Raw genomic sequence first — 15,764 nt, 5'->3', positions numbered from 1 at the left:
CAACCAGAAGCATATACAGGAATTTAAATAGTATTGCGATACAGGGTAGGGCAAACATTGTCTACTCTCTCGATCCTGAGGGCATCACTGGGTTGCCACTGTGACCTACCCCGTTTTCCTAAGGAAATGTATTTAAATGTTCTTCAGCATGTTCTGCTCCTTTTAGAATACTTTCTACTAGGTTTTGATGCTTTAAATGAATGAGTTCCCCGGCTCTTGAGAAACAGCTAATCAGACAACATGTTCAGGGGGCCCTAGGGAACTGAAGTTAGACTAATTGAATGAAATTTTCTTTGACAAATTTTTCCACCATGAGACTGATATATGATATAGAATCTGTGTAAGAAGAGAGGCAGAAGCAATTTTGTTACTATGGAAGAGATTGCAAAGAACTTTTGTAAATTGCAGGTAGGAGAGACTAGTTTTGCTTTTTTGACAGTCTTGCTCCTCTCTGTATCCCACAGCTGGCCCTGAAGGACCCTGTTCATACAGTGTCACTGCAGCAGTTCATCTACGAGAAGCTGAAGGCACAGCAGGAGTTACTAGGAGAACAAGGTTTCCAGTCCCTCATGGAAACAGTGGACACAGAGATTGTCACCCAGCTACAGGAGTTTTTGCAAGGATTCTAAGAGCACATAATATGTTGCTGCCTCCCCTTTCAGAAATAAGCTGAATAACCCAGCCTGCCGTTTGTATGTGAGAGCCTGCTGAGATGAAGAAATCACTTGTGTATGAAAATAAGCAAAGACCACACATTTTTTTACTACAAAATGTAATGAATACATGTAAATCCTGCATAACTAAAATCACAAACCTATTCCTCAAAAGAATTTAATTTTATATTTATGAGGGGGCCCTTTACTAAAAAGTACATGTAAAAGTACATTTGATGACAATAGCCACTTAGATTCCTGTTAAGAGAAGAAACTTTATCTTTTAATTATGTGCTCTTAGCACTTGAAAAGATGAAAGTTAATACCCGAGATGTTTTTCTGCAACCAAAATTGGTTAAATTTGGCTGCCTTACCCTTTTTTTAAGCTAATGAAACTACAGGTTTGAAAAATGACAAAGCTCTTCAGATGATGCTATTAAAGAAATGTGTGTACTAAGCAAAAATATATAAATAGTGACAAATACACATTACCAATATTATCTTGCAAGGGAGTTATTTTCATCTAACATAGAAAATGTGTTTTATCAGAGAAATGCTTTTATTTTCATTCTAATAATTTGATACAGAAATTAGTAAAGGCATTTTTCTTGTGGTTTTTTTTCTCCCCAAATAAATACATTGGGTCTATAAATGTACATTTGCTAAGGCCCACGAACGTGAACCTGTGATACTGCAGTACCACATGGGAGGCCTCTGGTTACGGTTTGGTGGTCCTAGTTCCTTTGTTACTCCTGTGAGCATCAAGAAGAACTGGGCAGCTCCCAGTCCCCACCTGTGCTGTGACAGTCCCACATGGCTATAACAGACTGTTGAGCACTTGCCCTTCCCAGGTTCCTCAATGCAGGGGGGTGCATCAGGGCCTCAATAATAGGGGTATACCTTGGAGGATCCAGCAGTAATCCCCAGAGTACTAGGATTACTAGTACACTGATGGAATTAGTCTTCCTTCCTTATTCCTCCAACATGCAGTACGTAAAAAGGGGAAAAGGAGAAAAAAAAAAACCTTACTTTGTTTTACTTGCCATTTATCGTAAGGAAACTTTAAAGCATTTTTTAGGAAATACTCAAAAGCAAGGTTGGAAAATGTCTTATCTTTCTATAGAAAGCTGGGTACAGTATGTAACTGCGGGAAACACACTACCCCTTTGTGAGCTGTAGAACCCAAAATGTATGGGGATATTTGATGTTTTCAGAAAAAGAAGAAACTATGGTCCAAATTAAATTTTCCAAAGATACCTCACCTTGGTCTGATTTGTCTGACTACTTTTCTTGCTCCACAAAGAAAGAGTTCATAAAAATTGTCCAGTGACTTACAAAGAGAGTTTTCTTTTATATGCTAGCTTTGATTCTACGCTAGTACATATCAGTACTGGAGGTGACAAATCCTAGTTACCCTTTAATTTATCTTCATTTAAAGACAAAAAGCTCCTTTCAAGTGATATTTCTTTATCATTATTAACCAGTCCTCAAGACTAATCCAAGAAGAATTACTTTCTGTTGACTTAATTATTTTCATTTGAAACACTAACCCATTAGTGCTATCAGAAGTTCTCAAACATGCTCATGTTTCAGCTATAGTAAAGTACTCATCCTTATAATTCCTGACAGATTTCATTATAGTGCCATGGCAAATATTACTGAAAGAGCTACCTTGAAAAAGAAGTAAAAAGCTGATCTCAGGGAAAGAGTTTGATTCATTTTCTAAACTCATAAATAGGATTGGTAAATAGCTCAGAAAAATAATGTATCTTGAATTTGTAAGTGCTCAATTAAGACATAAAATGTAATCATTGATTTACGGAATTATATTCATTAACAGAACTATATAGCAAATATATTAAGTTTAGGACAAACAACTCAGCTAGGCCTCTGGTTGAACTGTAGTAGCTCCTGATCCAAGGTAGTGATCGTTCATACTCCAAAAACATATTTCTTTTCTATTCCAGAGACTTCTCCCAACTGTCTCACAAAGGCCCATGTGACTAACAATAACATTTAAAGCTTCCTTATAAGTTGGTCCCTTCTCTGTCTCCTACCAGAGAATCCACATTATTGCACACAAATTTTTAAAAACCATTTTTCTTGAAAAATCCTCACTTTAATCTTTATTTTACCCATTTCTTTATTCAGTTAGTATTTCTTGAGTTACTGTTTCATGCCATAATGCTGTACTACATTCTGAGATTAGAACATAGTACCCACCTTCGATTAGGAACACACTTGCTGACATGCTGTAAGAAAATAGGGGTTCCAATGGAAGCGCACATTGTCAGGCAGTTGTCCTGCAGGGGAAGGAGATTGTGTATGACAAAGTGATGCTGTCACCATAATTTAATAGTTACTTAAAAACTGCTCTCAAATGGCATGGTTTGGTGAGGCTACTTAAACGTCAATGGCACTAAACTGGAACTGGGCAACACCCTGACTCCAGACTCAAATCAATTTGGAGTCACTCTAACATACAAAATCATCAGGTATTGAAAATGTTGCATCTTTGTAGCCTCACAATTAATCTCTAATTCCATGAATTAAAACATAAGGCTCACCTACTAAGGGTTGTTGTCTTTTCTGCTTCTCCAAGTCATAAACCTCAAGTGAATAGAAATTTAAAAGTTGAAGAGCTAATAAAGAGATACATGCCATAAAAAACAAAAATACTTTCTTCTCCTAATTTTAGAAAAGAAAAAGATCTGCAGAAGCATGAAAAAAATAGTATAATGAACCCAGCATACCCATTTAGATCTACCAAACTGTTGACATTTAGCTGTATTTACTGTCTTTATATATGTCTGTATATAAATATACTTAGATATACACACATTTACTTTTGCTGAACCATTTGAAAGTACAAACACTAAAAAAGTTTATAAACCCTTTAGCCCCAAATACTTAGCAGACATCTAAGGATGCCATTCCTCTACATATCCACTAATAACCATTGTACACCTAAGAAAAATCACAATAATGCAATAATATCTAATAAACAGTTCATATTCCAATTTTCCCCACTGCCACAAAGATGTCTTTTATTATTTTGTGTGTCTTTTATATGACATATGATGAAAGACATACAAAAAATACTTGGTTTTTGATCCAGAATCCTCTATTTTAGGCAGGGTATCACCCTGTCACCCAGGCTGGAATGCAGTGGCTTGATCTCAGCTCACTGCAACTTCGACCTTCCTGGCTCAGGTGATTCTCCCACCTCAGTCTCCCAGGAAGCTGGGACTACAGGCACATGCCACCACATGTGGCTAATTTTTTATTTATTTATGGAAATGGAGTTTTGCCATATTGCCCAGGCTGGTCTTGAACTCTTGGGCTCAAGTGGCCCACTTTGGCCTCCCAAAGTGCTGAGATTACAGGCCTGAGCCACCACGCCCAGGCTCCATTTAATATTTATACATTGCATTTGGCTGCTTAATTTTTCAATCTAGAATTGTCCTCTTTTCAGGTCTTTGGCTTTTTTTTCTTAAGAATCCAAGGTAATTGCCTTGTAGAATGTTCCTTACTGTGGAATTTTCTAATTGTTTCCTCACAATTTTATTCAGGTAAGCATTTTTTGCAACAACACTATTCTGGTAATGTACAGTTTATGTGACATCACACAAGGAGGCACATTGAGTTTGGTGGTCTGTATGGATGATACTAATGCTAAGCTCCAGGTCTCTACATTATAAGGATAAATGTTTAAAGAATGTTTACAGCTCTAGAAATTTCCAGTGGTTATTTTGTTGTTTTCTGTCTGTTTGTTTTAACAAATCAGAGCTCTTATCACCACTAGCTTGCCTGTTCATTTACAGTTCTGCAACTTTTTTTTAACCTAGAAAAGCAGCATGGCTGAACTGGGGAAGAAGTATATTGAACCTGGTTCAAGTTTCATCAACCTTAAGTCTCTGAAACCTTTATGTTATTGCACACCCTTTAGTCAAGAGTTATCTCTAGGCCAGGCGTGGTGGCTCACACCTGTAATCCCAGCTACTCGGGAGGCTGAGGCGGAATTGCTTGAACCCAAGAGGAAGGAGTTGCAGTGAGCCAAGATAGTGCCATTGCACTCCAGGCTGGGCAATGAGAACGAAACGCCTTGTCCAAAAAAAAAAAAAAAAGCCATCTCTTCAAGAGTTCTATTCTGTCTCTCACTGTCTCGTGTTTTTAAGCTATGTATGTAGTTCTTTGTGATTTCCAATATAACTTGAACTAACACACCACTAAAATGGAAGGCAAACATTGCCTTTTCCATTACCAAAATATCCTTTTTAGATTTGGAAACTGTTGACAAAGAGGCAGAAATACAGCAATACTTTATCTTTTTAGTGAGACTCAAATTTGGGCTGAGTTTAGAAACATACTAGACTTCAGAGCATTACCTTTGAGTGTGGTTAAGGATAAGAAACAGTATATTATCAGCTGACAAAATGAGGAGAGAAACAAAAATAATCATTTCCTTAAATGTGAAGCTTTGATCTTGGTATCTTGGTAGAACTGTGACATCTGCTGGAAAAGCAGTTTAAAGTCATCTTTTTACCACTTAAGAAACGACATTCTGTCCCAAACATAATTACACAGAATTTGGTCTTCCGTGAAGTGGTAAAAAACAATTCCATCTGGTGGTAGAGCTGGAACTTTTTTTTTCCTAAATTTTTGAGACGGAGTCTTGCTCTCTTGCCAGGCTGGAGTGCACTGGTGCGATCTCGGCTCACTGCATCCGCCACCTCCCGGGTTCAAGCAGTTCTCCTGCCTCAGCCTCCCGAATAGCTAGGACTACAGGCACATGCCACCATACCCAGCTAAATTTTGTATTTTTAGTAGAGACATTTTGGTCAGGCTGGTCTCAAACTCCTGACCTCAGATGATCTTCCCACCTCGGCCTCCCAAAGTGCTGGGATTCCAGGCGTGAGACACCGTGCCCAGCCCAAGCTGGAACTTTTTACACAGCTTCATGCTATTTGTCTGAAGTTGAGCTTTAGAGCCCTTGGTGGTAAATACCTTGATGCCCTGGAAAGGGTTACAGCTGTTGGTCTGAGAGTCTGTTTTTACTTCTGGGCAGTTGAACTCCTGGCCTGGGGGACTCTTACAGTCTGAAGCACTTGAATGAAATTCAAAACCGAGAGCTGTTGACTGCATTTTCTCTTGAATTCTTTCTTTACTATAACAAGTGGAAAATCCCTGATTGGCCAACAATCTTTGACAAGCAAGCCGGTTTTGCTCTTTGTTCCAGCACATGCCTGCATCCAACTCACCTGGGCCTGTCGGTTGGAATTTATTAGCTAAGTGTGCTTTAAAGAACTCTGTAATCCAAGAAGGAATATATCGGTATCTGGTGATCTAGCCCTTTCCCCTTCAATGTAAGACATTGATTTTCATGCCACTTTAATTTCCCAGTTGGTCAAAAATAGGATGCAAGTAACTGCTAGATCAGGTAAAAGTCCAGGGAGGTTTAAAGCATGTCTATCTGTCTGCAACTAGGCAGATGGCTTTAAAGTGGAAAATAGGCCTTTTGGCTAGAATTATGCTTGTTGGGGATTTTTATTGTAAGGGTTAGAGCAGAACATTCTGGAGATGAGACTGAGCAGACCTGCAAGTGAGCTTTTAGTTTTTCTCAATTGCTTTAACTTGAAGCGAAATCAGCATCTCATTTCAAAAGGAGCAGGTCATTTCCACAGTGCTCTCTAGGGCAGCCCAAAGTGGCTTTTTCTTCTTTTTGTAAGGAACACTGCAATTTGAGCAATGGTCTAGAAGAGCAAAACTTTTTGATTGACAGGAAAGTTGTAGCTCATAAAAGTGCTCACTGAGCTCAGAAATTTATTGATAGCCAGGGAAGGAAAGTCTATTGACAGATCTGGAGGTAATCACAAATTAATGAAGAGCTCTATTTAGGCAAGGGAGGCTGATTATTTCTTTCTTGAAAGGCACATGTCCTGGGCTATCTCTGGCAGTGAAATCAATACCATGAAATGGCCCTTTCCTTTCAGTCTTGTTTACTTACAGCAAAATGCATTGAGGAGTGCTGAATCAGGTAAGCAAATTCATTGTTTTAGTATATGTGCAAGACAAACCTACTAAAGGCAACTCACAGTTTGGAAGTATGGAAACCCAAATTTACTGAATAAATTAGGGACTTGGCTATTTTAGAAAGCTCTTCTGTCAAAAGATTCTTCTTCTTAGTTATCATTTGGACTAAAGGAATAAGGTAGACTTTTCATTATCTTTTTTTTCCTTACTTAATAGAATTGCAGATCAGGAAGGGAATCAGGGAGATGATCTATTTTTAACCTAATCATTTCATAGTTGAGGAAATGGATTAGAAAGGTAAGGCCAACAGCCGGGGTCTTTGCTGCCTCCTTCAATATACTTTCCTAATTTTATTATTATTATATATATACATGTATTTTTTATTGTACTTTAGATTCTGGGGTACATGGGCAGATCATGCAGGATTGTTGCAATAGGTACATACATGGCAATGTGCTTTGCTGCTTCCATCCCCCTGTCACCTATATCTGGCATTTCTCCCTATGTTATCCCTCCCCAACCTCCCCACCCCCAACTGTCCCTCCCCTCGTCCCCCCAACAGACCCCAGTGTGTGATGTTCCTCTCCCTGTGTCCATGTGTTCTCATTGTTCAACACCCGCCTTTGAGTGAAAACATGTGGTGTTTGATTTTCTGTTCTTGTGTCAGTTTGTTGTGAATGATGATTTCCAGATTCATCCATGTCCCTACAAAGGACATGAATTCATCGTTTCTTATGGATGCATAGTATTCCATGGTGCATATGTGCCACATTTTTCTTGTCCAGTCTATCATCGATGAGCATTTGGGTTGGTTCCAACTCTTTGCTATTGTAAACAGTGCTGCAATGAACATACATTTTTTTTTAATGTTCCATCAGTTTTAATTTTAAAATATGATTGTCACATTGGGAAAATGAAATAAACACAGTAAAATAAACTGTACAAAGGCAAAGTAGAATAACAAAAAATATTTTACTAAAACATAAGATTTACAGAAGTTTCCAGACAAGCCATACAAAATGGTCACAGCTTCTTTTGAAGGGGGGAATCTACACTTGACAGCAAAGTCACAATGTTATTAGTGAGGGCTGTGATGTTTGTTTAATGTTCCCATTTTGGTCCAAACAATCAAGCTTGTCCATCTACAGTGTCTAAATAAAGTTAGACTTGGCTAGAGAGCATATTCTAAATAACTGGTTAGCTGCTTTTAACCAATGCAATTAGATCACCATAAAAGGGGGAAAGGAGCCCATAAAATTAAAATAAAACTACCTACCCCCTCAAAAAAATAAAGAAAAACACCCACACCCCTGCGGCTAACCTGACAACTACCTTCATTCACAGCGCTTTATACTTAAACCAGGATGGGGGAAATGAGTAAAAGCAGGAAGGGGCCGCTGCTTTTAAACATTTCACAACAATCCAGATGATACTTCTAGCCTCTGCTCATGCTTTATAACAGTGAATCAGGGCAAGATATAGATTTGCTAATGTGCGTTTAATCACCAAAGGACTGAAGATGTCTGGGCTTTTTTATTCTGTAATGTTTCTAAGACTGTGTCCATTAAATGCAAACAAAAAGGAAGAAGTCTTGGCAGAACAGGAGAGGTCATGGACACTTGATGATCGGATCAATTTAAATATTATTCATGGCATATATCTTAGTCAGTGCTCTAGCTGTTTCTATGGCTTGGGCTTTGTTGGTCTTCCATTGCTCCGCTGCATCATTTGTTAATGGATCATTTGGATTAGGAGCACTTAACAAGGCCTGGATCGATAGCAGAATTGTGCGGATCTGCAGTGCTGGGGACCACTTATCTTTCAAAATATCTAAACATATTCTTCCCAACTTGTCTACATTAGGATGATAAGTTTTGGTCAAGAAACTTTCTTTAGGGGCTGCCATTGGGTATTCTTCTGGAAGGAATAGTTCAAGTTTAAAAGTCCCTCCCTCAAAGGGGGAATCCTGAGGGCCAGCAATGACCACATGAAAATAATGGGCGTTGTTCTCACCTGGTTCTGCTTTGATGCCAGGAACTGGTTCTGCCAGCAAACGCTGGGTTTCCTCAATGATCCTGTGGGGCAGCCCGGCCATCTTGTCAGAACCCGAGTTCGGCCTCTGGTCCCGTCTCCCGCATATGTCTCTAAAATAGAATGATTTGTAATTCTTTGTATATATACCCAGTAATGAGATTGCTGGGTCAAATGGAATTTCTGTTTCTAGGTCCTTGAGGAGTCACCACACTGTCTTCCACAGTGGTTGAACTAATTTGCACTCCCGCCAACAGTGTATAAGTGTTCCTATTTCTCCACATCCTCTCCAGCATCTGTCTCCAGATTTTTTAGTGATCGTCATTCTAACTGGCGTGAGATGGTATCTCAATGTGGTTTTGATTTGCATTTCTCTGATGACCAGTGATGATGAGCGTTTTTTCATATGTTTGTTGGTATCATATGTCTTCTTTTGCCCATTTTTGAATGTTTTTTTTTTTTTTCTTGTAAATCTGTTAGTTCTTTGTAGATTCTGGATATTAGCTCTTTGTCAGATGGGTAGATTACAAAAATGTTTTCCCATTCTGTTGGTTGTCAGTTCACTCTAATGATTGTTTCTTTTGTTGTACAGAAGCTCTGGAGTTTAATTAGATCCCATTTGTCTATTTTGGCTTTTGCTGCCAATGCTTTTGGTGTTTTAGTCATGAAGCCCTTGCCTATGCCTATGTCCTGAATGGTTTTGCCTAGGATTTCTTGCAGGGTTTTTATGGTATTTGTTAGGTCTTATGTTTAAGTCTTTAATCCATCTGGAGTTAATTTTAGTGTAAGGTGTCAGGAAGGGGTCCAGTTTATGCTTTCTGCACATGGCTAGCCAGTTTTCCCAACAACACCATTTATTAAACAGGGAATCCTTTCCCCAGTGCTTGTTTTTTTTTTCAGGTTTGTCAAAGGTCAGATGGTTGTAGATGTGTGGCATTGCCTATGAGGCTTCTGTTCTGTTCCATTGGTCTATATCTCTGTTTTGGTACCAGTACCAAGCTGTTTTGATTACTGTAGCCTTGCAGTATAGTTTGAAGTCAGGTAGTATGATTTCTACAGCTTTGTTCTTTTTGCTTAGGATTGTCTTGGCTATGCGGGCTCTTTTGTAGTTCCATATAAAATTTAAGGTGTTTTTTTCCAGTTCTGTGAAGAGGGTCATAGGTAGCTTGATGGGGATAGCGTGAATCTGTAAATTGCTTTGGACAGTATGGCCATTTTCACAATATTGATTCTTCCTAACCATGAGCATGGAATGTTTTTCCATCTGTTTGTGTCCTCTGTTATTTCCTTGGGCAGTGGTTCACTGTTCTCCTTAAAGAGGTCTTTACATCCCTTGTTAGGTGTATTCCTAGGTATTTTAGTCTCTTTGTAGCAACTGTGAATGGCAGTTCATTCTCGATTTGGCTGTCTTTAAGTCTGTTATTGGTGTATAGGAATGCTTGTGATTTCTGCACATTGATTTTGTATCCTGAGACTGCTGAAGTTGCTTATCAGTTTCAGGAGATTTTGGGCTGAGACTATGGGGTCTTCTAAACATACAATCATGTCATCTGCAAATAGAAACAATTTGACTTCCTCCTTTCCTAATTGAATACACTTTATTTTTTTTTTTCTTGCCTGATTGCTCTGGCTAGACCTTCCAATAGTATATTGAATAGGAGTGGTGAGAGAGGGCATCTTTGTCTAGTGCCAGATTTCAAAAGGAATGCTTTCAGTTTTTGCACATTCAGTATGATATTGGCTGTGGGTTTGTCGTAAGCAGCTTTTATTATTTTAAGATACGTTCCAATCATACCTAGTTTATTGAGAGTTTTTAGCATAAAGGGCTGTTGAATTTTGTCAAAGGCCTCCGCATCTATTGAGAAGATCATGTGGTTGTTGTCTTTGGTTCTGTTTATGTGGTGAATTACGTTTATAGACTTGCATATGTTGAACAGGCCTTGCATCCTCGGCATGAAACCTACTTGATCGTGATGGATAAACTTTTTGATGTGCCGATGCGATCGGTTTGCCAGTATTTTATTGAAGATTTTTGCATCTATGTTCATCATGGATATTGGCCTGAGGTTTTCTTTTTTTGTTGAGTCTCTGCTGGGTTTTGGTGGCAGGATGATACTGATCTCATAAAATGATTTGGGAAGGATTCCCTCCTTCTGGATTGTTTGGAATAGTTTCAGAAGGAGTGGTGCCCACTCTTCTTCGAATATCTGCTAGAATTCGGCTGTGAACTTATTTGGACCTGGGCTTTTTTTTTGGTAGGCTAAAATCTTCCTGGTTTAGATTTGGGAGGGTGCAAGTGTCCAGGAATTTATCTATTTCTTCTGGATTTACTGGTTTATGTGCATAGAGTTTTTTGTAGCAATCTCTGATGGTAGTTTGTATTTCTGTGGAATTGGTGGTGATATCCCCTTTATCATTTTTTTATTGCATCTATTTGATTCTTCTCTCTTTTCTTTTTTATTAATCTGGCTAGTGGCCTGTCTATTTTGTTGATCTTTTCAAAGAACCAGCTCCTGGATTTATTGATTTTGTGAAGGGTTTTTTTGTGTGTGTGTCTCTATCTCTTTCAGTTTTGCTCTGATCTTAGTTAGTTCCTGTCTTCTGGTAGCTTTTGAGTTTTTTTGATCTTTCTTCTCTAGGTCTTTCAGTTTTGAAGATAGGGTGTCAATTTTAGATATTTCTTTCTTTCTTATGTGGGCATTTATTGCTATAAATTTCCCTCTAGACATTGCTTTAAATGGGTCCCAGAGATTCTGGTATGTTGTGTCTTCATTCTCATTGGTTTCAAAGAATATCTTCATTTCTGCCTTCGTTTCATTGTTTATCCAGTCAACATTCAAGAGCCAGTTGTTCCATTTCCATGAAGTTGTGCAGTTCTGAGTTAGTTTCTGAATCCTGAGTTCTAATTTGATAGAAGACAGAGACTGTGTGTTATGATTTCCGTTCTTTTGCATTTGCTGAGGGGTGATTTACTTTCAACTATGTGGTCAATTTTAGAGTAGGTGTGATGTGGTGCTGAGAAAAATGTATACTCTGTAGATTTGGCATGGAGAGTCCTGTAAATGTCCATTAGGTTTGCTTGTTCCAGGTCTGAGTTCAAGTCCTGGATATCCTTGTTAATTTTCTGTTTCATTGATCTGTCTAATAATGACACTATTATTGTGTAGGAGTTTTAGTCTCTTTGTAGGTCATTAAGAACTCGCTTTATGTATCTGGGTGCTCCTATATTGGGTCTGATTATATTTAGGATTGTTAGTTCTTCTTGTTGCATCGACCCTTTTACCATTATGTAATGCCCTTCTTTGTCTCTTTTGATATTTGTTGCTTTAAAGTCTATTTTATCAGAGACTAGGATTGCAACTCCTGCTTTTTTTTTTGCTCTCCATTTGCTTGGTAAATCTTCCTCCATCCCTTTATTTTGAGCCTATGTGTATCCTTGCACATGAGATGGGTTTCCTGAATACAGCACACAGATGGTTTTTGACTTTTTATCCAATTTGCCAGTTTGTGTCTTTTGATTGGGGCATTTAGCCCATTTACATTTAAGGTTAAAATTGTTATGTGTGAATTTGATCCTGTCATTTTGATGCTAGCTGGCTGTTTTACCCGTTAGTTGATGCAGTTTCTTCATTGTGTCGATGCTCTTTACCATTTGGTACGTTTTTGGAGTGGCTGGTACTGGTTGTTCCTTTCTATGTTTAGTGCTTCCTTCAGGAGCTCTTGTAAGGCAGGCTTGGTGGTGACAAAATCTCTGAGCAATGGCTTGTTCATAAAGGATTTTATTTCTCCTTCGCTTATGAATCTTAGTTTGGCTGGATATGAAATTCTAGGTTGAAAGTTCTTTTCTTTAATGATGTTGCATATTGGCCCCCACTCTCCTCTGGCCTGTAGGGTTTCTTCTGAGAGATGCACTGTGAGTCTGATGGGCTTCCCTTTGTGGATTGCTCAACCTTTCTGTCTGGCTGCCGTTAGCATTTTTTCCTTCATTTCAACCCTGGTGAATGTGACAATTATGTGCCTTGGTGTTGCTCTTCTTGAGGAATATCTTTGCGGTGTTCTCTGTATTTCCTGGACATGAATATTGGCCTGCCTTGCTAGGTTGGGGAAGTTCTCCCGGATAATATCCTGAAGAGTGTTTTCCAGCTTGTATTCATTCTCTTCGTCACATTGAGGTACACCTATCATATGTAGGTTAGGTCTTTTCACATAATACCATATTTCTTGGAGGCTTTGTTCATTTCTTTTCACTCTTTTTTGTCTAATCTTGCCTTCTCATTTTATTTCATTGAGTTGATCTTCAATCTCTGATATCCTTTGTTCTTCTTGGTCAATTCGGCTATTGAAACTTGTGTATGCTTCACGAAGTTCTTGTGTTGTTTTTTTCTGCTCCATTAAGCCATTTATATTCCTCTCTAAGCTGTTTATTCTCACTAGCATTTTGTCTAACCTTTTCTCAGTGTTCTTAGCTTCTTTGCATTGGGTTAGAACATGTTCTTTTAGCTCAGAGAATTTTGTTATTACCTACCTTCTGAAGCCTGATTCTGTCAGTTCATCAGACTCATTCTCCATCCTGCTTTGTTCCCTTCCTGGTGTGTAGTTGTGATCCCTTGGAGGAGGAGAGGCATTCTGGTTTTGGGTGTTTTCATCCTTTTGCAATGGTTTCTTCATATTTTGGTTACTTATCTACTTGTGGTCTTTGTAGTTGGTGACTTTCAGATGGGGTCTCTCAGTGGATGTCCTTTTTGTTGATGTTGAAGTTATTTCTGTTTTTTAGTTTTCCTTCTAACAGTCAGGCCCCTCTGCTGTAAGCCTCCTGGAGGTCCACTCCAGACCCTGTTTGCCTGGGGATCACCCACTGGGGCTGAAGAACAGTAAGGGTTACTGCCAGTTTCTTCTTCTGTTATCTTTGTCCCAGAAGGGTACCAGCCAGATGTCAGCCTAAGCTCTCCTTTACGAAGTGTCTCTTTGGATATACAGGGATCAGGGAGCTGCTTGAGGAGACATTCTGTCCCTTATAGGAGTTCAAGTGCTGAGCTGGGAGCTCTGCTCTTCTGTTCAGAGCTGCTGGGAAGGTACGTTTAAGTCTGCTGCAGCAGAACTCATAAATGACTTTTTCTGCAGGTGCCCTGTCCTGGGATGGTGGGGCTTTATTTATAAGTTCCTGACATGCTGCTGCCTTTTTTCAGAAATGCCCTGCCCAGCAAGGTGGTAGTCTTGCCACTGTTTTCCAGTAGAGGTGTTACTGAGCTGCTGTGGGCTCTGCCCAGCCGATGTGTGAACTTCCTGTTAGAACTGCCTTGGTAATGGTGGTCTGCCTTATAATAGTTGACTGCCTCAGTAATGGCAGACTGTCTCAGTAAAGGTGGATTGCCTTAGTAATGCTGGACTGCCTTGGTAATGGCATACTGCCTTGGTAATGGCAGACTACCTAGGTAATGGTGGACTGCCTCCCTGTTTCAGTCGCTTTTTTTTTCAGTTGAATGGGCAACTCTGTCTCCCAGGCATTCCACGTACCAGTTGAAATGGCTACCCAGATTTGTGAGTTTTTGTGCGGAGACTTGCTGCGCCGGCCAAAACAGTCATGCTGGAAGCTTGTGGCACTTTTCAACCCAGGAATCTCCTGGTCTATGGGCAGTAAAAACTCATTTGGAAATGTGGTGATCACTCACCCTCTGTGTTCTTCTTGCTGGCAACTGCACTCCAGAGCTGTTCCTATTGGGCCATCTTGGATCTCCCCCCTCTATTATTATTATTATTATTATTATTATTATTTTTGAGACGTAGTTTTGCTCTGTTGCCCAGGCTGGAGTGCAATGGTGCAATCTCAGCTCACTGCAACCTCCACCTCCTGGGTTCAAGCAATTCTCCTGCCTCAGCCTCTCAAGTAGCTGGGATTACAGGCATGCACCATCATGCCTGGCTAATTTTGTTTTTTTTTTTTTTCTTTTTCTTTTTTTGTCCCTCCAGATTAGCTTTACTGCATTATAATTTTGTATTTTTAATACAGATGGGGTTTCACCATGTTGGCCAGGCTGGTCTCAAACTCCTGACCTCAGATAATCTGCCAGCCCTGGCCTCTCAAAGTGCTGGGATTACAGGCATGAGCCTACTTCAATATACTTTAAATTATACCTCCTTTTAAAAAATGTTAATTGTTCCCTAAATTTACAATATACATTTTAACTACTCTACATCTGCCTTCAAATAGCACTTCACATGTAGTGCAGATACCTTATAACAGGGTAGTTTCAATTCCTCCCTCCTAACCCTTATGAAGTTGCTGTCTCTCATTTCATTTATTCATGTGTTATAATACCAATACATTATTACTGTTATTAAACAGTTATCCCTCAGTTCAGGTAAGAATTTTTTATATTTAAGATTTGGTTGTATTTCTTCTCTGACAGTTGTCCTTTTTTTATTTAGATCCAAGTCTGATCTATGTCATTTTCCTTCTAATATTTCTTGCATGGCAGGTCTGATGGCAATGAACATCCTATCTTTGTCTGAGGAAGTCTTTTTTCTTGACTTTTGAAGGCTACTTTTACTAGATATAAGATTCCAGATTTTTCTTCTTTTGGCACTTTAAATATTTCACTTCACACTTTTCTTGCATGTATGGTTTCTGATGAGAAGTTCACTATAATTCTTATCCATGTTCTTCTATAGGCTAAAAAAAAAACTAAAAATCTGCCACTGCCTTTGTCTCTCTTACTTTGCGTTTCCTACAGCAGGGGTCCCCAACCCCCAGGCTGCAGACCTGTACCTGTCAGCAGCCCATTAGAAACCAGGCCACGTAGCAGGGGGTAAGCAGCGAGCATTACCGCCTGAGCCCTGCCTCCTGTCAGATCAGCAGCTGTATTAGATTTCCACAGGACCTGGAACACGATTGTGAACTGTGTGTGTGAGGGATCTAGGTTGCATGATCTTTATGAGAATCACTGATTATCTGAGGTAGAACAGTTTCATCCCAAAACCATCTCCCCACCCCCCACCCAACATAGAAAGATTATCTTCCATGAAACAGGTACCTGGTGCCAAAAAGGT

The 15,764-nt window shown here is 39.3% G+C and overlaps 2 protein-coding genes across 4 annotated transcripts in view; one reads left to right on the top strand and one right to left on the bottom strand.

Moving 5' to 3' along the window:
• The window catches only part of IPO11 (importin 11), a 209,311-nt gene extending 207,397 nt beyond the window's left edge, over positions 1-1,914 (top strand). For 2 of the 3 annotated variants that reach the window (XM_032279909.1, XM_032279919.1), the window contains exon 30: positions 465-1,914. In XM_032279909.1, coding sequence (XP_032135800.1) covers positions 465-629 — 165 coding nt within the window. In that variant the 3' untranslated portion in view covers positions 630-1,914. The remainder of the gene's footprint in view (positions 1-464) is intronic. The other variant, XM_032279928.1, reaches the window with a different exon arrangement.
• A 5,725-nt stretch (positions 1,915-7,639) lies between these two features.
• On the bottom strand, positions 7,640-8,840 carry LOC116552936 (ubiquitin-conjugating enzyme E2 N-like). The gene has a single exon (XM_032279900.1). The coding sequence runs from the start codon at positions 8,779-8,781 to the stop codon at positions 8,323-8,325; it is 459 nt and encodes a 152-aa protein (XP_032135791.1). The 5' UTR covers positions 8,782-8,840; the 3' UTR covers positions 7,640-8,322.
• Between the last annotated feature and the right edge of the window lie 6,924 nt (positions 8,841-15,764).

Source organism: Sapajus apella, unplaced genomic scaffold, assembly GCF_009761245.1.
Source record: "Sapajus apella isolate SASKATOON/1434 unplaced genomic scaffold, GSC_monkey_1.0 scaffold1, whole genome shotgun sequence".
In the NCBI taxonomy this organism is placed as follows: Eukaryota; Metazoa; Chordata; class Mammalia; order Primates; family Cebidae; genus Sapajus; species Sapajus apella.
The sequence above is the reverse complement of the archived record's forward strand: the minus strand, read 5'-3'. Positions and strand labels throughout refer to the sequence as shown.

Bases quoted from the DNA above. Each gene is read 5' to 3' on its own strand.
- LOC116552936 (XM_032279900.1), bottom strand. From the start codon at position 8,781: ATGGCCGGGCTGCCCCACAGGATCATTGAGGAAACCCAGCGTTTGCTG.